At 41.6% G+C, this 21320-nt stretch overlaps 1 protein-coding gene and 1 long non-coding RNA gene across 5 annotated transcripts; one reads left to right on the plus strand and one right to left on the minus strand.

The window, feature by feature from the left end:
- Positions 1–1220: 1220 nt before the first annotated feature.
- cpm (carboxypeptidase M) lies at positions 1221–6667 on the plus strand. 4 transcript variants are annotated; one of them, XM_084486957.1, is made up of 10 exons: positions 1221–1383; positions 1881–2039; positions 2923–3020; positions 3577–3749; positions 3892–3982; positions 4301–4403; positions 4680–4850; positions 5305–5457; positions 5860–6005; positions 6097–6667. In XM_084486957.1, exons 2-10 carry the CDS (start codon positions 1883–1885, stop codon positions 6319–6321), a joined length of 1317 nt encoding a protein of 438 aa, XP_084343083.1. In that variant the 5' UTR covers positions 1221–1383; positions 1881–1882; the 3' UTR covers positions 6322–6667. The 4 variants fall into 4 exon arrangements, with proteins under 4 accessions (XP_084343083.1, XP_084343085.1, XP_084343084.1 ...); XM_084486959.1 differs by having other exon boundaries at positions 1918–2039; XM_084486958.1 differs by having other exon boundaries at positions 1328–1361; positions 1918–2039.
- Positions 6668–13016: 6349 nt separating this feature from the next.
- LOC311367276 lies at positions 13017–20850 on the minus strand. Its single transcript, XR_014639718.1, has 3 exons — positions 20756–20850; positions 20541–20636; positions 13017–13177 (listed from the first exon to the last, which is right to left on the minus strand). It is a non-coding gene; the product is annotated as an uncharacterized lncRNA (long non-coding RNA).
- Positions 20851–21320: the final 470 nt, after the last annotated feature.

Consider the following 21320-nt stretch of genomic DNA (forward strand, 5'->3'; position numbering starts at 1 on the left):
GGACAGAATTTGTGGCCTGTGGATATGTACTATTGATTTTGACTTTAAACATGGCGGCCTGATGTTCTGATGTTTCCATGAGAAATAATTGATAAGCTATATGAGGAGGTCTGACAGTATCACCAGACATTGAAAATAAGTTTGAAATATACTAATGTGAAGAGAGGAGTTAAAACACATCTTCATTAATTACAGCGCCCCTTAGAGGTCAAAGGTCACCACATGTGATAAGTGTCCCCATGATTATGTCATGGGTCTATTATGTACCAAGTTTGATTATGATATGTCAAAGGGCTGCTGAGAAATTGGCTTACTTCCTGTTTGGCGGCTTCCCGGTCGAATTTGATTGGCTGTCGCTGCCAAACGGTTTTGAATTTGAAAAAATATTTTAGATAACTCTTGTGGCGCATGGTCTGAACATCATCTGTGTCAGGTTTCGTGATGATTGGACAAAATGTGTGATAGGAGAGGTATTTTTGAACGTTTCTGATAAAAACCAAGTTGGCGGAAAATCCATCATGGCGGAAAACGACCACATAGGGTGCATTGAACTCGGTTTGTCCCAAGGATTCCAACGATACATTGTTTGTGAAAATTGGATGAATGGGTCAAACGTTCTAGACATGAATGCATGTCCAACTTTGACCTGTTGGTGGCGCTAGAGCTCTTGAGCTATCGACCAAAAAATGCTGTGAGGGATGATGGGACTGTCCTGAATCAGTGTGCCAAATTTCACAACTTTTTACCAAGACGTTCTATGGGCTGCCATAGACTCCCATGGCGGAATAATAATAATAGGAAATCGTAGAATAACAATGGTTGTCTCGCAGCTTCGCTGCTTGACCCCCAAATATAGACGAAACAAAGTATCTGTTTGTAGGTTGGTGGGAGAAAGAGACGAACAGAGAACTCAACAACCCCATACTGTTACCCTAGTACCGTAATCAAGCTAGTAGGTGGGCTGAACTTATATAGACTACTACGGTAATAGGAAAATGACAACGACTTCGTTTACATTTCATATTTAAACAAGTTACATTTAATAGCTCTACTATATATTGTATTGCATTATATAGATAATAAAACAGTAGGCCTACATGATAAAAATGTATTACCGTTATTAAACTAATAAAGGCGCAGTGTAACATAAACAGCGACTGAAAAAAAAAGACCGAAGACAAGATAGAAAGATAGGAAGAGAGAGAGAAAGAGCTAGAGAGAGAGAGAGAGAGAGAGAGAGAGAGAGAGAGAGAGAGAGAGAGAGAGAGAGAGCGAGAGGGGTTGTTGGAGCTTGACTCGAGTGATTTTTAACCCGAATTTACCCGAGGAGGACTCACTAACCGAGCTCCGATGCCAGCGGGGTGAGTGGTCACTAGCAGCGGGGTGAGTGATCACTAGTCTAGCAGCGCCTCTCGTTAACCGTTCAAAATTATTCAACTTTTCACCGAGAAATAGTTAATATTCAAGGGCAGTATTTAACATGACAGTGTTTGAAACTAGTAGTTAGGCCTACTAGTAGTAGTACTAGTAGTACCGAACTAGTAGTTGTAGTAGTAGCACTAGTACTAAGTAGTAGTAGAAGTAGTACTTAGTACTAGTACCCGAGGAGTACTAGTACTACTTCTTTTTACTAGTACTAAGTAGTAGTACTTCTACCTAGTACCAGTACTACTACTACTACTTAGTACTAGTACTACTATTACTACTCCTACTACTACTTAGTATTCGTACTACTACTTAGTAGTACGAGTACTAATTACTAGTAGTAGTACTAGTACTTGTACTAGTTGTACTATCTACTTAGTACTATCTACTTAGTAATAGTACTACTACTACTACTTAGTGCTCGAATATTGATTGTTTTGGGTTGCCTTTTGAAGGCATGTTTCTCCTCTTCGTCGTCCTCCTCTTCATCAGCCGGGCCGCTGCGTTGGACTTCCGTTACCATGACAACACGGCGATGAAGGAATATCTTATGCACATCAACACAACCTCACCTGAGATCACATACCTGCACAGCATAGGGCGGTCTGTGCGAGGTAACTCTAACCCTAAACTCTAACCCTAACACTCTAACCCTAACTCTCTAACCCTAACCCTAGGAAGAGAGAGAGAAAGAGATTCTAATATTATATTCTAATATTTTAAATTTTTAATACATATATATATATTGCATTTGACGTTTTATATTTTGAATTGAAGTGAATTGAATTGAGAGAGAGAGAGATACAGAGAGAGAGAGGGATAGAGACAGAGAGAGAGAGAGGGATACAGTGAGAGAGAGGGAGAGAGAGAGACAGACTGCGTAATAGTTGACTTATTACTTTGAACTATTTGTTGCCATGGTAACCTCTGTGTAGCTAAACACTAATTTAATCTCTCCCACACACAGAGCGACACACAGTTAATCTGGTCACCACCTGGCAGTTAATGAACTAGGTCAAGAGCTATGGGGTCTAGTGGACCTAGTGGACCCCATATGCTGGACCTCTGGTCCAGCAGTCCTACTGTGTTACAGCAGAACCTCTGGTCCAGCAGTTCTACTGGGTTTCATTACAGAGGAAAACTAATTTGCGAAGGTGGAAGAGGCTTCAGAAGGGGATTTAATGTGTGTCTCTACAGTGGCCTGTGGTCAGTGGTCTTTACAGTGTGGATTTGAAACCTTTACAGACACTTGATTACCGTTTACTAGTGCTGGCAGAGTTTGTGTTCGCCAACTATGCCCTGACAGATCCTTCCTCCAGCAACTAAACTAATATGAAGCAAACAAAGTGAAAATCTGTATGAATCATCCGTGATGAGAAGAGGTGAACATCAACATGACTAGACCTGCTGGAACACATCTCCTCAAGCCTGGCATGAGGGACGACCTAGTATTGATGAATGTTAATGATTGAAGTCCTTCCGTCTGTCTCTCTCTAGGTCAGGAGTTGTGGGTATTGGTTGTTGGTTTGAATCCCAGGCAGCACACTCTTGGTATCCCAGAATTCAACTATGTCGCCAACATGCACGGAAATGAGGTAGGACACACACAGGTATCATCTCTTCTGTCAGGGTAAGGATTAGCTATCCTCTCTTCTGTTAGGGTTAGCTATCATCTCTTCTGTCAGGGTTAGCTATCATCTCTTCTATCAGGGTAAGGGTTAGCTATCCTCTCCTCTGTCAGGTTAAAGGTTAGCTATCATCTCTTCTGTCAGGGTAAGGGTTAGCTATCATCTCTTCTGTCAGGGTTAGCTATCATCTCTTCTGTCAGGGTTAGCTATCATCAAGGGTTAGCGTTAAGTATAATTTATTCTCTATCTGTATTCATCCCTGTATCCCTGTATTCATCCCATCTCTCTATCCATCTCTACTTTCAGGTTTTCATATTTTCTATCATCTTCTTTTCTTCTCTCCTCGACCACAAATACAAACATTAACTTTCAACCCAAAGCAACGGTACTGTTGCTACACAACACTAACAATACAGCCGTTACCTGTGTGTGTGTATATGTGTGCGTATGTGAATGGTTATTTTTGTGTGTGTTTGTATTTGTGTGTATCACTATGTGTGTGCGTGTGCGTGCGTGTGATCAGGTGGTGGGAAGGGAATTGCTACTTCAGTTAATTGACTTCCTGGTGGAAGGTTACCATAGCAACAGTTCATCCATCAAGCGGTTGCTAAGCAGCACCAGAATCCACTTCCTGCCGTCAATGAATCCTGACGGCTTCGACGACGCAGACACACACTGCTTACACGACCAGGGGAGGTAACGAACACACACACACACACACACTGCTTATATAACCAGGGGAGTTAACACACACACACAAACAATCAAGTGTGAGTGAGTGAATTGTTTAATTTGTAAATAAAGCTTAATGTATAAGTTAAATTAAGTTTCATGGCAGGTTCAACCACAACGGCGTCGATCTCAACAGAAACTTTCCTGACGTTTTCTCTGATCACCCAGGGCAACCAAACCAACAGAGAGAACCAGAGGTACACTCATTCTTACCCTAGCTAGTACTCATTCTTACCCTAACTAGTACTCATTCTTACCATAACTAGTACTCATTCTTCTCAGTTTGTTTGTGTCTTTGTATGTGTGTGTGTCTATGCATGCGTGTGTGTGTGTGTGTGTCTATTCATGTATGCATGCATGTGCATGTCTATGTATGCGTGTGTGTGTGTGTGTGTGTGTGTGTGCGCGTGTCTGTGTGTGTGTGTGTGTGTGTGTGTGTGTGTGTGTGTGTGTGTGTGTGTGTGTGTGTTCGTGTGTGTGTGTGTGTGTGTGTGTGTGTGTATGTGTGTGTGTAGGTGGAGGCGGTGATGAGTTGGTTGCATTCTGAGACATTTGTGTTGTCTGCTAATCTGCACGGCGGAGCACTAGTCGCCAGCTATCCCTATGACAGTAACCAAGGTAACCACACTTTTACTCAATAATAACTAGCAACAATACACAACCCTAACACTGCTGTTACCTAGCAACGATACACAACCCTAACACTACTGTTACCTAGCAACGATGCACAACCCTAACAACACTACTCTTACCTAGTAACAATACACAACCCTTACACTACTGTTACCTAGCAACAATGCACAACCCTAACAACACTACTGTTACCTAGCAACAATGCACAACCCTAACAACACTACTGTTACCTAGTAACAATTCTGTCTCTCACTCTTCCAGGTAGGGAGCTTGTGGGCGGGGCTAGCATCACACCTGATAATGATGTTTTCGTCCACCTGGCGAAGGTCTACGCCCACAACCACGCCTCAATGCACCATGGAAACAGTTGCTATCACAGCACCAAGTTTACAGATGGCATCACTAACGGTTACGAGTGGTATCCGTTGTCAGGTAAAGGGTAACCTCCATCTACTAACCTTCATCTACTAACCCTAACCTTCTAACCATAAAATTAACTTACTTACACTAACCTACTAACCATAATCAGTGAAAGAGTAATGTAACGTAGAACAAAAGCACAATGGAGCAGATCGCAAGAAGCCCTATAAAGCCTGAATGGGAAATTCAAGTGTTTTAGTCGGTATTATGCCTTTAACCTACCAATCCTAACCATAACCTACCTAACCCTGAACTCGCAACTACTTACCTGCACTTCCTTATCCAAACCTTAACTTACTAACCAATTGGTTTACATAAGGTTATTAATGGTTCTGTTTAGCTCTGGTGGGTTAGGGCTAGGGTTGCTTAGGGTTAAGGTTAGTTCTGGACAGTGGTTAGGGTTGGGGTTAGTTCTGGTTAGGGTTAAGGTTAGTTCTGGTTAGTGACTATCGTTTTTTTGCTGCAGGAGGCCTCCAGGACTACAGTTATCTCCACGCTCAGTGTTTGGATATCACCTTGGAACTTTCTTGCTGTAAATTTCCTGCAGAAGATCAACTCCCAGACCTCTGGACTGCCAACAGACCGCCTCTCATCGCCTTCATACAACAGATACACCTAGGTACAACACTACAGTTACCTAGCAACGCCTCGTACAACTAGGTACAATGCTATGGTTACCTAGCAACGCCTCATACACCATAGGTAAAACGCTATGGTAACCTAGCAACACCTCATACACCTAGGTACAACGCTAGGGTTACCTAGCAATGCCTCGTGCACCTAGGTACAATGCTACGGTTACCTGGCAACGCCTCATACATCTAGGTACAACGCTATGGTCACCTAGCTTAGCTCATACAACCGGGAACAAAACGTTGGTTACCTAGCAACGCCTCTGCCATTCACTTTCGGTTACATGGGTTTAGAGAGTCTGGGTTGTTCTTCATGTCGAGTGTATTGTCAGATGACTGAACTGTGTGTGTGTGTGTGTGTGTGTGTGTGTGTGTGTGTGTGTGTGTAGGGGTTAAAGGTCGTGTGTTAGGTTCCTCTGGTCCTCTCCAGGGGGCGCTGGTGGAGGTGTCTGACCGGCTGAATCGCTGTCCCTTCACAACCAATCATAACGGAGAATACTACCGCCTGCTGTTACCGGGCAACTACACTTTCATGGTACACATGCAGTAACCATGGAAAGCAACCTTAATATCAAACCCAGTATCCATAGCAACCATGGAACTAGTCTCTTCTGTTTGATTGGCAGGTATCATTTCCTGGTTACCAGGTTGCCCGGGAGACGCTCTCCATCCCCTCCAATGAGGGCGGCTTCTCAGCCCTGAACCACGACTTTGTGATGGAACCATCAAGCACCGCCCCCGCCAGGACCACGCCCCTATGTGGCCATGCCCACCAACAGGGAGGAGGAGCCACAACCTCCCCCACCCTCTTCTGCATTCTGCTGCTCACACTGCTGCTACCGGACCTCTAGAACCCTTTAATGTTCTACTGGACCTCTAGAACCCTTTAATGATCTACTGGACCTCTAGAACCCTTTAATGTTCTACTGGACCTCTAGAACCCTTTAATGTTCTACTGGACCTCTAGAACTCTTTAATGATCTACTGGACCTCTAGAACGCTTTAATGTTCTACTGGACCTCTAGAACGCTTTAATGTTCTACTGGACCTCTAGAACCCTTTAATGTTCTACTAGACCTCTAGAACCATTTAAGTTTCTATTGAACTTTCCATAGCAATGCTCTACTAAACATGTTACCTCCGACTTTGTGAAACATTAAGAACATGTCTGTAATAAAGGATTCTATTCATACTTTGCACGTGACGTCACAACGACTGGCTGGCGGGCAATAACTCCAGCAACGAAACCTAGTAACCTAATCAGGACGTCGCCAGTAATTACCACACGTACGGTCCGTAGGTTCCTCTCAGTCCAAATACCGCCATGATGGAAAGATTAGTTAAACGGGAGCATTTATGCCAGGCATACACATGGCAAACTGACAAATTAGACATATATTTTTGTACGGAATCTCTGAAATCTCTGCTTCTGAAATTCGCGAACATCTCCGCCCAGCGCTCAATCCACTGCAGATTAAATCGCGCAGCATTCTGTAACAGCAACTGTGCGATCATCCCTGCCCTCACACATTGTTGAAATAATATGCTGGATGATTTAATCTTTCTATGTGTTTTTTAGTGAATGATCGGGCTATAAGACCACATTGGCTATGTAATCGCGGACAAAAGGGGACATTTCATAGTGGATGGTGGAATAGTAACATTCACCTTTGCTTTAATTATGAAGATATTCCTGTTTTTCACCTCCCATACGACAGCATTTTTAACCCATCCGTAGGCTTTCAATTTTTGTGCGGTATAAGGTGACGGATTCTCTATGAGATAAATGTAAATATCTCCAAACTCCTGGTCTGGTAGAGTCTTTGCCAGCTTCAAAGCAATGAATTCACCCCCCCCCCCCCCCCCCCCCCCGTCAAAAATCCCGATCGCATTGTTGACGGTTCATTTATTACATAAATGAACTGGCTACAACAATGAAACAATAAATGATTTACAATGCTCCGAATGAGCACATGTGTGATGGCCGTGCAGTTTCCCACACATAGGCCAATGTGTGGCGCTGCGCCACAGATTGAACAACGAGCGTCACAAATTGATTCCGCTTTTCTTATTTATTTTTACTTGAACGCGTTTTTTAAATGTAACTCCGCCAGCCCGTAATCGCGCCCCCGTAATGCTGCCAGTCCGACATGTTCCCATTCCGACAGTCCTGTGCGCGTATGCAAATTAGCCATGTGCGCCAAACAGAAGAAAGGCCCTATCTTGCGCCCGGCGCAATTGACTTTCTACACCGACGCATGTGTCGTTGCTAGTTTGCACCCGGCGCAAAGCTGATTTTCCCCCGCAGCAACCAGGCACCACTACACTTGCATGTTAAATATTATGATGTCAAAGATTATGCATACGTGTGAAACTGCATAGAAATAGCGTGTGGATTGTGGAAACATTTTTTTTCCATAGGGCTGCATGAATGAACATGAATGAACATGAATGAAGTATCCCAGCAAACATTTTCTCGACCTGCGTCGAAGCGAACAAGTCCAGTCGACGTCGAGTCACGACGTGACTTCATTTCGACATGAAAACATAATCATTAGAGGAATGGTGATTTCAAGGAAGACTTATTTTAGAGTGGTGTAACCGAATAAACACTCCCAGCAAACATTTATGCATTCAACAAGTCTAAAATACGCCGGGTCACAACGTGACTTTATTTCGACCATTTGCCGACATGAAAACATATATGCCGCTACGGAAATGGTGATTTCGAGGAAAGCTTGTTTGACAGTGGTGTAACTGAATAAACACTGTTTATATCGCTATTTAACTTAACAACGATGTAACTTTGTAACATTAGTGTGAACGGTAATGTTTACACATTAATAGTATTATTGAAAAGTGTTATTATTCCAAACGCAATATGCTATCATGTATATGGCCAATATAGGTGCTAAAAGGTTTTATTCCAGCATTTACTCAAGTTCCATTGAGGAACTATTTTTCCTTGCGCACCAACACGTAATCCCTCCAACGCATGCGCACAGGTGATATCAGTTCGCCGTCAAGTTCGGCACTCAGCAGCATGCGGGAGTTGCAGGTGAGTTTCGAAAAGACACTGCAATTTAAAATGCAACTGTATTTGTAGAGACATTACCCTTTTGTTATTTGCATGCCTAACTGTTAAATTTGAGGCTACATGGCGTATTCTCATGGATAGCGGGTTTTCGTATTTGTAACGTTACATACGAACTGGGAGCGGGAAGCTAGCAGGCTAACGTTAGCTTAGCCCTGAAACGGGACGCTGCTACTTCCCAGCTGGGGAGCAGCAGCGTCCCGTTTCAGGGCTAACGGTAGCTGTGTGTTATTGAAAATAAAACACGGGTGGCAAAGCCCTTTCCCCGTGAATTAGACCTGTTAACTGTTGGTCAATTTTAGGACCCATTCTTCTCATTATTGATAGCGAGAGGGGTGATAGCTTCCGATGTCGCTAAGCTAAATGGACTTGATGTAGCCACCAGGTAGCCCTTGAGGCTAGGGCGCTGGATGGTGAGACTGTCTTCGTCCACTGAGCCAAACACTTGGTGTATTTTGGCCAGTCAAACTTCTCACTCTCACCAAACCTTGTACTGGTGTTCTTTCCAGCTGCTGTGACGAGATGGAATCCCGAGGCCACAGATACAGTAATCGAAGCAGCCATGAGTTTACACCTGAAACATGCACCTGCAAGGACTGGGGGGATGGGATTTTGGTCCCAATAAGTTTTCATTTTGTTGTTTAAAGAAGATGTAGGCCTACTTGGGTATAAATAAAATGTTTTTGATGCAGTGCACTTTATACCCTGAAATCTGTCTTTTGTTGAAGATTAATAGGACATGTATTCATGCTTGATTGATAAGAGTATGCATAATTAAACAAAATATTATAGATGTAGCCAAATATTGCTGTCCTTTTGATATGACCAAATGCTCTATAGGCTACATTTGGTTCTATCTATACATCATGTCGGCAAAGGGTCGAAATAAAGTCACGTTGCGACTCGACGTCTATTGGACTTGTTGACCACACGGTTTGAGGTAAATATGTTTACAACAGATTGAGAAATGTTTAATTATCTACATGCAGCACAAGAACTGCTTGTTATAGGTTCAGTGGGTAGCTATACTGAAAAACCGTAAATTGGGGCACACTACAAGGTAACTGAAATGTAGCTTAATACTATTTTTTTCATAATAAAGTGGGTATTTAGTGTATTGGCTTAAAAGTAAATTTCATGTAGGTTGAAATGTCTATACAACGTCGAGACGACGTGGATTGATGTCGTCTATGAGACGTCAGAAAAACTTTCATATCAGCCCCTCAAATCGACCCAACGTCGATTAGACGTCTAATTGACGTCGAAATGTTTGCTGGGATAGTAAGCTATGCCATGCGTTGTTAAAATAATAATAATACATTCGAGAAAGTATATTCCAGGCTTCCAAAACAAAATCTAGTTTTAGGGTAAATGATTGGTTAAATGATTTGGGAAAGAACAGCTGATACAGCGGTAAATTGTAGGCCTACTTTTAAATCAATGCATCTGCAAACACCGTACAGCAAACACATATGTTCTTGACAAAGACATAGTGTACAAGCCCATTACTTTTAGGATTGAGTATTTGATCGTGAGAAAACATAGTTTTACCGCGAGTGAGTGTTTAAAATAATGAATGAATGCGGGTGATGCTTGGTGGGTGTGTGTGCACGCCCATCTGTCTAAACACATGCAAATTAAACACGTAAGTGTATGAGAAGGACATCGAGTCAGTCGACCTGCGATAAGCAGCTGATTCTGAACGAATGTACGTCGCGATGGACGTGTTCTAACGCATTTAGTTTTTTGTTTTTTTGGCCGTGAGATTGGATGTGTGGCGTGTGTAAAGGCAAAAACGTGTGTCACACGGTGCACCGTGCAAGTTGGCAGCTCTGAAATGTATAAATCGAATTACGTGGGAGCCAGAGGGAACCAAGCTCGCAAAAAGGCAACAAAGTCAAAAAACTGAGGGGGTCTCTCATATATCTGAAGGTGTTTGCCATATTTGGCATTGTAATTTCATCTTAAACAACGCTCACTATCCATCCATCCTTACCTATTATTAAATAATAATAAAAAATAATTATAAAAATATATATAAATATATATAAAAACAGATTTAAAAAAATATATAAAAAAATCTGAAAAAAATCATGAAATAAAAAATGATATCAAAAAAGAATTATTAAAAAAAATAATAATATAAAAAAAGTATATAAAAAAAAAAATAAAAAAATTATATAAAATTAAAAAAAAATAAAAAAATTATATAAAAAAAATTATAAAAAAAAAAAATTGGACCTGCGCACAAATGGTTTTTTTTGGACCTGCGCGCGCATCTTTTTTTGGACCTGCGCACGCGCATCTTTTTTTGGACCTGCGCGCGCATGTCCAAAAAAAGATGCGCGTGCGCAGGTCCAAAAAAAAGATGCGCGCGCAGATCCAAAAAAAAGATGCGCGCGCAGATCCAAAAAAAAGATGCGCGTGCGCATGTCCAAAAAAAAGATGCGCGCAGATCCAAAAAAAAAGATGCGCGCGCAGGTCCAAAAAAAAACATTTATGCGCAGGTCCTATTTTTTTTATTTTTTTTTTAATTTATAATTTTTTTTAATAATTCTTTTTTTTTATTTTTATTTTTAATGTAAATTTTTTTTTGATATTTTTTTTTCAGAATTTGTTTTAATATAATTTTTTTTTATAATTATAATTTTATTATTATTTTTTAACTGTCTTCTAAATTAAGGAAATTATACAGGGAAACAAATAAATCATTACACGCCACGAGTGAACTTAATAAGCGATCGAAATACTTTTTTCAACCACCGCCTCTTTCCCATGACATTTAGTTTTCACCTGACAAATGCGACCGATGTAATTAAGGCAACCCGGTCTCACAGGAATCCGTGAAATGAGTCAGTCTACGTGACGTATAGTAGGCTAGCCTATATTTTAATCTAACATCTTTAATGGTAAGAGACTGCACGGGGATGGATGAGTGTTGTTTAAGATGAAATTACAATGCCAAATATGGCAGACACCTTCAGATATGAGACCCCTCAGTTTTTTAACTTTGCCTTTTTGGAAGCTCGGTTCCCTCTGGCTCCCACGAGAGTCCCAAAAGAGTCTCGTTGCCTCGCGAATCTTTGGTCTGAACTGATCTTAGGAGACAGTCTATGTGGTATCAATGATGAATTTACCTTAACATGTTCGCTGTAACTGTTGTAATTAGAATAGTTGGTTGAATAATGGACTAGGCCAACATGGACGCAAGATAACCTAATGTGCTATGATGATATTGTATATTTCTAAATATTATGTTTTACATATATAGGCCTATATTTTTTATTTATTTAAATTTTAATATGGTAGGCCTATCACTATTAAAATGTGACTATATGTTTCTGTATACAATTGTATCTCCTGTACATGTTTGTATATAATTATATTATAGTACCTGTGGTGTAACTTTGGTGATTTGGATACACTGTGACCCCAAACACACTCATGTGTCTTGGGGTGATTGGCAGGCGAGCCTATAAAAGGCCGCTGCGCCCTGTGACGCATCACGTACAAGGAACACGGATGAAGGGCTAGACCCGAAACGTTTCCCCTTGTTTATGTGTCCTGTAATTGTTGTTTCGGCTTTTAAAATACTTTTGGAACTTCTCAGCCCTAGTGTGCGATCTCCCCATTCTTCACTTGATAAACACTTAAAACATTAGTTTGCCAGCAGCTGGTCAGAGATGACTATGGGTGTTAAATTTCACATGACATGTCATTCACAGCTGCTAGTCAGTGATCAAAGTGTGAATTTCAAATTCAACAATATGGCCAAATACTCAGGTATAACTTGAAAAACATTCTGCAGTTACACTTATGCTAGAACAATAATCCCTGCTCAGATGCATCTAAAATACAATTTAAGACAATAAAATGTGTGATAAACACTTAAAACATTAGTTTGCCAGCTGCTGGTCAGAGATGACTATGGGCATCAAGAGAATTAACATGAAAAAGTTCTGTTAAAATTCACATAACATGTCATTCACAGCTGTCTTGACACATATGGCTTCACAGGTCTAACTTGAAAATACATTCTGCATTAACATATTGCTAGAACAATCAATGTAGCAATGTAACAATGTAGAAAAATATAAAATAAATCAATGTCAAATTTCACGTTGCCTTATTAGCAATAACTACATAACTTACAAATGGGTGTAACACACATTTTACAAACTTTTGAGTTATTAAGCAGCAATTAGTCTGAGAACACAACACAAAACAATTATGTGAACTTGTCAAATTTCACAGCTGCTAATCACAGCTGACTCCAAGAGGGAAAACCCGATTCTTTATTTCACTTTTCTTTTTGCAACGTTTAGACAAGACAAAGCTTTTTCTTTAGAGATCGCACACAGAGCATTTTGGGCCATTATCCAGGAACACGTGTTTCAAAGGTGTACTTAATGTCCTCCGGATAGGAAATATTGAGTGCATAAAGGAGGCCGAGAAGGTAGGCCATGGGAGTATCCGGAAGGTCCTTTACTACTATGGATTCCTCTAAGATGAGTGCGATGTTTTGGATCTTGGGGGATGAGGCTTCAGCCACACAGGACATACAGAATTCCCACAGTGACTCCCTTGGCAGCCACGTCATCTGGATCAGTTTCCTGTTTGAGGACATTAAGAAATATGATTTTCAATTCAAACTCACATCACATACTACATGTCTTGTAGGGAGCCAGGCATCTCAAATTGGATTGTCATATCCAATATGAAGTTGTCTGTCATTTTAGCTTTGTTGTTGAAGGACCATTCCGGTGTATACTGATCCATATCCCCGTCATTCAAGCCTATCTGGTGCTGTCCATGGGAAAAATGAGAAAATTTGTAAAGCTGACTTAATGTGGTATTCAATAACACACAAGTTTAAGCAAGCACTCTGATTGGTCAATTCCCATTCTAGAGTGTGTTTAAATACCTGGTGAAAGAACGGACAAAAATAATGTGCCTAATTACAGAAAGTATCGCTACGCTAACTAGCTGAAACTACTTTCATGAGCCTAGTTTCCATAACAACGTTCAACTGTTACATTGTTTCACTTGCGCAGTAGGAACGAGGCGCTTTTACTATAGGAACTATTTTCTGATGGAGATGAACTCGGGCAGAAAGCTTGAATTTGAGGGCAAATTAACCCACAATATGAAAACATTTTACAATATTGTTGATAATGAAGATGGTTTGTGTTATTGATTTGCAATCTTACACTCAATGGTGTTCTTGAATGTCATTATTGGTACTTGAAGCACAGGACTTCGGAACTCGGCGCAAGCGCCTCGTTCCTACGGCTGTGCTTTGCGTACCAATGACATTCAAGAACGCCATCTTGTGTAAGATTGCTTAAAAGAACCGATCACAGGTGGCCAGAGTAGAATATGTGACATCCACTATCCCTCAGCACAAGTTCTTCCCAGGGCCAGAGCCGTATATAGAGAGAGTTCCGCCAACTCTGTTTAGAACGTTCAGGACAATTCTGTCATGGATTGGTTCAAAGGTAGTCACGTGTTTTGTGTACGCCATCTTACAGACCAAACATTAATCAATCGTCATTACCATGCTATCAAGGCAAGTGCGACAACTTACAAGAGAGGAATATATATCTGTAATATCATTACTTTTCGAAAGAAAATGTTGTGTTGTGTAGCCTATGGTTGCTCTCTAAGGCCCGGACGTGGTAAACGTCTGCATCATTTCCCTCAGGACCCTACTAGGAGGAAATTGTGGGAGCAGAGGGTCAGAAGGATGAACTGGAAGCCGAATAATTTTTCCTTGTTGTGTGAGGTAAGAACATTTCTATCATGGACTTTGTAAAGAAAACACATTTGGAAAATATTATTGTACCCCATCAATTCATGGCATGCTTCGAAAAAAGTACTAACCAAAGTGAATTTGATTTGAATTTAGCCTAGTAGTGTTAAGCTACACGATGCTCGCTAGCTCTTTGCGCCTTTTTTATGCTAATGCTAGCACTGAACTCCGGGACAAACAACCTGCATCTGCCGTCTGTATTTTTCCACCAGGCTCTTTTATGCATAAGTATGCACTGGTTAGATACCATTCTGTGAAAATCTATGCAATTTTTAGAATAATGACAACTATTAATACTACATCATTGCAAGGCTAGCCTACTTGACGTGCTATCTTTCTGCACTGCTGCATTTTACCCTGCATTCTTTCAAAACACCGGCTGCATTGTCTTTGTTTATGTTCATGCATGTCAGAAAGATTGTGATTAACTTTGCACGGAAATCATGTGGATATATTGCAAACAAATGCCCTTTTGCAGCATTGCTTGGTCAGCTATTTCTCGAGTTACAGATAATACATGGTCAGTTCATGTTTGCTGGAGAGATTTATGTTACTCTTGTCTAGAGTCTAGTGCAAACAGCATGGTGCCAAAGCGCTTATGTAATCCATGCAATAACTATGCATTGGTTAGATGCCATTCTGTGAAAACCCATTACCATCATTTACTTTCTCTTTGAAATTGCATTAAAATGTCTGACTCCGTTTGTAGGACCACTTCGATGAGACACAGTTAGAGTCACAGAGCTGATGGTGTTAGGAAGCTCAAGCCAAATTCCATCCCAACACTGTTCGTCTTTACCCCACCGACACTGCCCAGCAGACCCACCAAACGAAACAGACTGAAGATGAACCATCTCTGAATGCAAACATTCAGAATGTATTATACGCTATATAGTGTAAGAAGTAAAGATAGTCTAATACAAAATGTATACTTTTACCGTAATATTTGAGATGTTTTAATGGCTCTTCCCTGATTTCACTGTTGATATTTTAATATGAATATTGAATATGAATTTTCCTGTTGGAGGATCTTCCTGAGAGTCTGTTTAAATGTTGTACAAATGATTGCGTACTGCTAGGATTTGAATGCAAACATTCAGAATGTATTATAAGTTATAGTCTAAGAAGTAACCAAAGTTATTTTTATATTGCTAACGTCTGATTCATTTTTTATGACTGAGAAAACTCTTTAATTGATAAACAAAATCATACGTGTATGGTCTTTTTTCCCTTGGGCATTAGTCATCAGTCAGACTTTTAACAATAGACACAGTCTGATCATGACACCTAAGTAGGCTACGAGAAGGGTTAATTTGATGTTTAGGGGAAATATTTATAGTCTAGATTAAAATAAATAATAATCATTTTTAGCCAATGTCTCAATAAGTAATCGTAGGCTACACGGCGACGGCTATCGGAGAAGGTGAACGCGGCTCCACCGATCAGGGCTCCAGAGTGCGACCTATTAGGTCGCATATGCTACCTAATTTCTTAAGGTGTGAGTTAAAATTTAATGAGGTCGCTCCGGTGCTACTTGCAGGAGGACGAGCAGATATGAAGCGGTCGATAGATTATTTTAAGAAGAAAAATGTCTCGGAGGAGGAAACAAATGAGGCTGTTGTTGGTGCTGGAGAAGGGTAAGCAGAGGAAGTAAAAAGAATCTCAGATTCTTATTCTGAAGAGGACAGTGACAGGTTGGTGAAAGAGGCGGGGGGCAGTGGGGAGAAAAAAAAAAGTATTGTTTTCAACAAAAATGGCTGGCGCAGTTCCCGTGGTTGCGTTATGAGGGACAAACCATGGTGTGTGTACTGCAGGACATGTGGCCTGTCCGTTGCAGGCAAAACACATTTTGTAAATGGGTCTACACAATTCAAAGTTCAGTCATTAAAATTACACAATGAAAGCCAAAAGCACAAGACGTGCAGGGACCGCTGCATCACATGAAGCTCCCAGTCTCTCCCCACCTCATTTAATCGGATAGATGAGACCAATCGCTTGGCGGAGAATGAACAAATGATCATCAAGTTTAACACCGCCTACAACATCGCTAAAGAGGAACTCCCGTTCACAAAATGACGAAGAATAACAGACTGAACGTCAACCCCACATATTCCAACGACACTGCGTGTGCACAATTTGTGGGAGTTATAGCAGACACACTCAAGGGAAAGACCGCTAACAAAGTCGCATCCGCCCCCTACCTCTCGTTCATGCTTGACGGTTCCACTGACAAATCCACCAAAGAGTGCGAGATTATATATGCCCGTATCGTTGAAGATGGAAAACCAATATTCTTATTGGCCATATTGTGGTTGAACATGGCCATGCAGAAGGTAAGGAGTGTGTCTCATATAGCCAAATGATAATAACTATATGGAAAAATGCTCTATAGGTTAATTATAATTTCCGTTAGAGTTAAATTATTTAATGCCATCATGCCCAGGTATCTTGAAAAACACACAGAATTGTGTGTGTGTGTGTGTGTGTGTGTGTGTGTGTGTGTGTGTGTGTGTGTGTGTGTGTGTGTGTGTGTGTGTGTGTGTGTGTGTGTGTGTGTGTGTGTGTGTGTGTGTGTGTGTGTGTGTAAATATAAATATTCCATGTTATGTGCTTAATTTAAGGCGTTTATCTATCTTTATTTTTATTCTTTATCTATTTATTTGTCAATCTTTCATAAACATAAGGTCATGTATTAATAACACGCTTTACAAAGAAAAATTTGATGCTACCTAATTTGTTTTGGTGCTACTAAATGAAAAGCTAGATGGCACCAGTGCTACCTGTCAAAAAGTTAGTCTGGAGCCCTGTAGGTGATGTAGGCATAATTGTCTGTCTTCTCGAGACGTTCAACGTGATATATTTGTAAAAGCGTTTATATTTTAGCAAAGTATGAGAAACCTTTTAACATTCACAAACAGTTTATGATGATAATGAGCGATTTGTTGCAACATCCCATCTTCGTTCCATTGGCAGACGTTGTACAGTGAGCTGACTTGGGTCTACGAGATGGCACCCATGATTTCAGTTGGCAGAACTCTCTCTATATACGGCTCTGCCCAGGGCTATGTGATGCACCCGCTGCAGAGCAGCAATCACACCTCCATCATCAAATTTGCTGCTGCAATGGGTTGGTGCACCTGATCAGCCGAAACAACAATCAAATGGGCCTCTACCTAAAAAAGAGCCCTATGAATTATAAGCCATTTAAAAATTTTCACTTTGAGGTTTTCTAACATTAAGTCGAGTTCCCCTAGCCTCCCTATGGTCCCCCAGTAGCTAAAAATTGCGTTAGGTGTAAACCGAGAAGTAGCTATCTTGCGCCGTCTTTGAAAAAAGGATCGCTGAAACGCTTCGATTTGGCTTCCGGCCCCATATGACGTCATATGGGGCCATGTTACCTCCCCTTTCTCTGCTTGGCCCGCCCAGAGAATTTGGCCCGCCAATGAGACAATGAGCTAGGACCGTGCGAGCGCCACATGTGTGTGTGTGAATACACACTGTAACGCAAGTGTTCTTTGTTATTTGGATAACCGTTCCGCTGTTGGTGTAAAGGCCCATTCACACCCTACGATAAATACGGATACGGACGCTTTTGTCTGGTCCCGGAGGTCGTCCATCAGTGGGTCTGTCGCCTCTGAGCTTACGAATCCGGAGTGCTCCGGACAAACCGGAGCACTACCACCGGAGATCGAGGCGGCAGTAGAGGCAGAAGTCCCAACCACGAGAGTAGTAGGCCTATAATAACTGATATGTATATATATTTTGTATTTAACGTTTTATACTTATATTATACTATATAATTTTATTGTACACCTGCTTTGGCAATGCAAATGTATATTTTTTATGCCAATAAAACTTTTTTGAATTAAAATTTTGAGCAGAGAATCTGCAGGTTGGTGAGGGGTGCCACATGCCACCTCCACGTACACTTTGTGCCGGATGACACAGAGCATAATCATCTCCTCTACAGATACCATGTTTGCGATTGTAGATGCCGGTCATTTTATACACGACAGTCACTGCCCTCTAGAGGTTGTTTTGCGTAATATCCATAACACTGAAACCGGACGGAGGTATGAAGGGTAGTCCCGGAGACAACGTTTAGTACGGACGGACAAATTTCATCCGGATCCGGAGGTATGAGGCGGCCTTCATGGCGCATAAAATGCAACACAATAACGCAAGCTTGCATGTAGCTCCCATTTGGTGAAAAGACTAGACTGCGTCGGGTTGGTTGAGAAGGAATTGGGAACCGCGACATGGAGGAAAAAAGGATTCTTTCCTAGGATTGTCCGTCGGAGCCCCGCTGCAGCGGGCAGTGGGGCTGGGCGGGCAGCCCCGGGGGTGGCCAGCGGGCAGCGGGGCTCAGACGGACCGCTGCCATGGCAGCAGGGCTGGGCGGGCAGCCCCGGGGGCGGCCAGCGTTCCGCGGGGCTCCGACGGACAATCCTGGGCAACAATCCTTTTCTCCTCCATGTCGCGGTTCCCAATTCCTTCTCAAACAACCCGACGCAGACAACCCCGGCAACAATCACGGGCAACAATCCCCTTCTCCTCCATTTCATTTCTCTGTTGAGTCTGTAGCCTACTTAATATTGACGTGGAAGTGGAAGAACCAGAGGCGTCTGAGAACCCGTTGCAGTCGTTTGAGATTCATAATATCATACGGAGGCGCAAACAGCTTTTGACCATGATAATATATATTATATAGATATCTAAATATAATATGATATTATTTAGATATAGAGCTCCAGGACTCCCGCCGGAGCACCCGGAGTGTTCAGTGTTCCACTGTAAACACTAGCGCATGGTACCGTGGCTGCAAGCTGCTCAGGGCCACACCCCCACCCTCCACCTTGACCTGCCTCTAAAAACGGCACGTTTGTGGAGAGCTCATTGTGGGACTGGCTCGTAGTGGCTGTAACTCTGCACCCAGGCTGAATTTCTTAAACGTCTTCAAGTACTGTATTAGGGGCCCACTAACACCTTTATTAAAGCATCCATAAAATAGCATTCCATGGGACCTTTAAACAAATAACATTTCCTAGCACCTAGCAGCTATGCGACCCCTGAGGGTGTTGTAAAAAAACTCTGGTCTTCTCAGCAGCACGTAGGCTGATAACTATGAAAACTATATAAACTACACTACCGTAATTTCCCGCATATAGGCTGCATCGTGGACAAACCGCAAGCCTTTAATTTATGTATTAAAAAAACAATTGTGTGCATGAGAACAGTGAGAGCACATCAAACGCGCGTAGCAGCTCGGACCTGTCTTTCTTTACTGTCTCCGAGTGTGTGTTGCTGTTAAACACCTGACAATGAGCTAGTTTACCATGATAAGACCGCCATATGAATCTGGAAAAAATGAATAAAGACAGGATTTGGTCTCCTATATTTCCTATGCAGGTTAACTCATGTGTGTTTCCATTGAAAACAAGAACATTCAAAGAGATCCTAAACTTTAAACCTACTCTACGTTCTGTTGGGCAAAAGCATCAACCAAGAAATTTAAACAAATAATACAAACTGAACTTCCACAATCATGCATAGCGCACATTTAAACAGATAAAAGAGCATAGAGGAGCCAGCTCAATAAAAGCATCTTCCCTCATGGTATAATCTATCTATCTATAATCTATGGTATAATTCAACCCTGTGAGATGCGTGCCAGCTCACCAGCATAACCTGCAATGTCCACAAAACCAAGGAAATGGTTCCAACCCAATGTAGAAGAGTATATCACCCTTGTAGTTATGTGGCCCAGAACATTTGACTCGGACTGTAAGAAAAATAATAGCTGTAGGCCTGTAGAGGCCTAGACCTAATCACTAGTATCAAAAGAATGACCTGACAGGTGGTGAGTGATATGGCTGTGATCTAGCCCCCTAGTTCTAGCCAAAGCAGGTAGCCTCGGTCTAACATCTGCCGACAACAACCTGTATATCAAAGCAGCATCTTCCTCATGGTATAATCTGAAACCCCTGTCAAATGTGCTAGAGGGACTCACTTCACAACCAATAAGCTTTTATATAAGACAGGCAATTAACTTCCCTTCCCTCTCTCAAGCAGTCCGAGGGCGAAACAGAAATTAACTTTCAGATTTTCTAGACAATTGTATCTCTATGCTTGTAAAATTTATATTAATGACCATTAATACTTACAAGACACTGCTTGAAAAGTAGATTAGGATCTTCACGCAGGAACACAGGAAGTCCTTTCATGGCTGCTTCCTTGCCGTGTCTGACGATGTTGGTGGTCTCAAAGAAAAAAAGAAAAAACAGAAAGATAGCTCTAATAATAGCAAGACTAATTGTATTTCAACAGATTGAATTTCATCTGGGCAAAAGTATTGTTTGGTACTGTACTGTGCACACACCTCATCATCAAGCTTTCTCAGTATCTCCTTCAGATCCTTGCCAAACTCTGTTTTTCGGGCGCGGTACAAACTCAGCAGTAGGGGCGCATATTTTTCTACAGCAGCTCTGAATGTTCCGAGTAGATCTTTGTTTGTAATACAGAAAAACTCCTCACAAATCTGTAAAATGCAGGAAAAAACAAATATGTACAGAGGAATAGTAAGTAAATTGGGAGAATTTGTAACCTGTCAAAAATTGTCTATAGCCATTATCATTTTTAAAAGCATTTACAGCCTCTCCAGGTTGTAGTGGGTGCCTGCTTGCGTGAATGAACGTGCGTGCACGTGTGTTCGTGCGTGTGTGTCGTCGCTTATTCGCTTCAAATACTTTCTTTTCAAAACTTGGGAATTAATACGGCGCGGTAAATAAAGTATTTAAAGCGAATAAGGGACGCTGTTTTTGTTGTTTATTTGGTTTTGAACGAATAGTTTTGGACGCATACATCGGCTTTGAGTTTGTTACTTTGAAATCACACACCAACCTGGCCGAGTGATGCCGCAGCGCGTTGACTAGTCCGTTCTGAGG

The sequence above is a fragment of the Micromesistius poutassou genome, assembly GCF_964030765.1.
Source record: "Micromesistius poutassou genome assembly, chromosome: 22".
Lineage (NCBI taxonomy): Eukaryota > Metazoa > Chordata > Actinopteri > Gadiformes > Gadidae > Micromesistius > Micromesistius poutassou.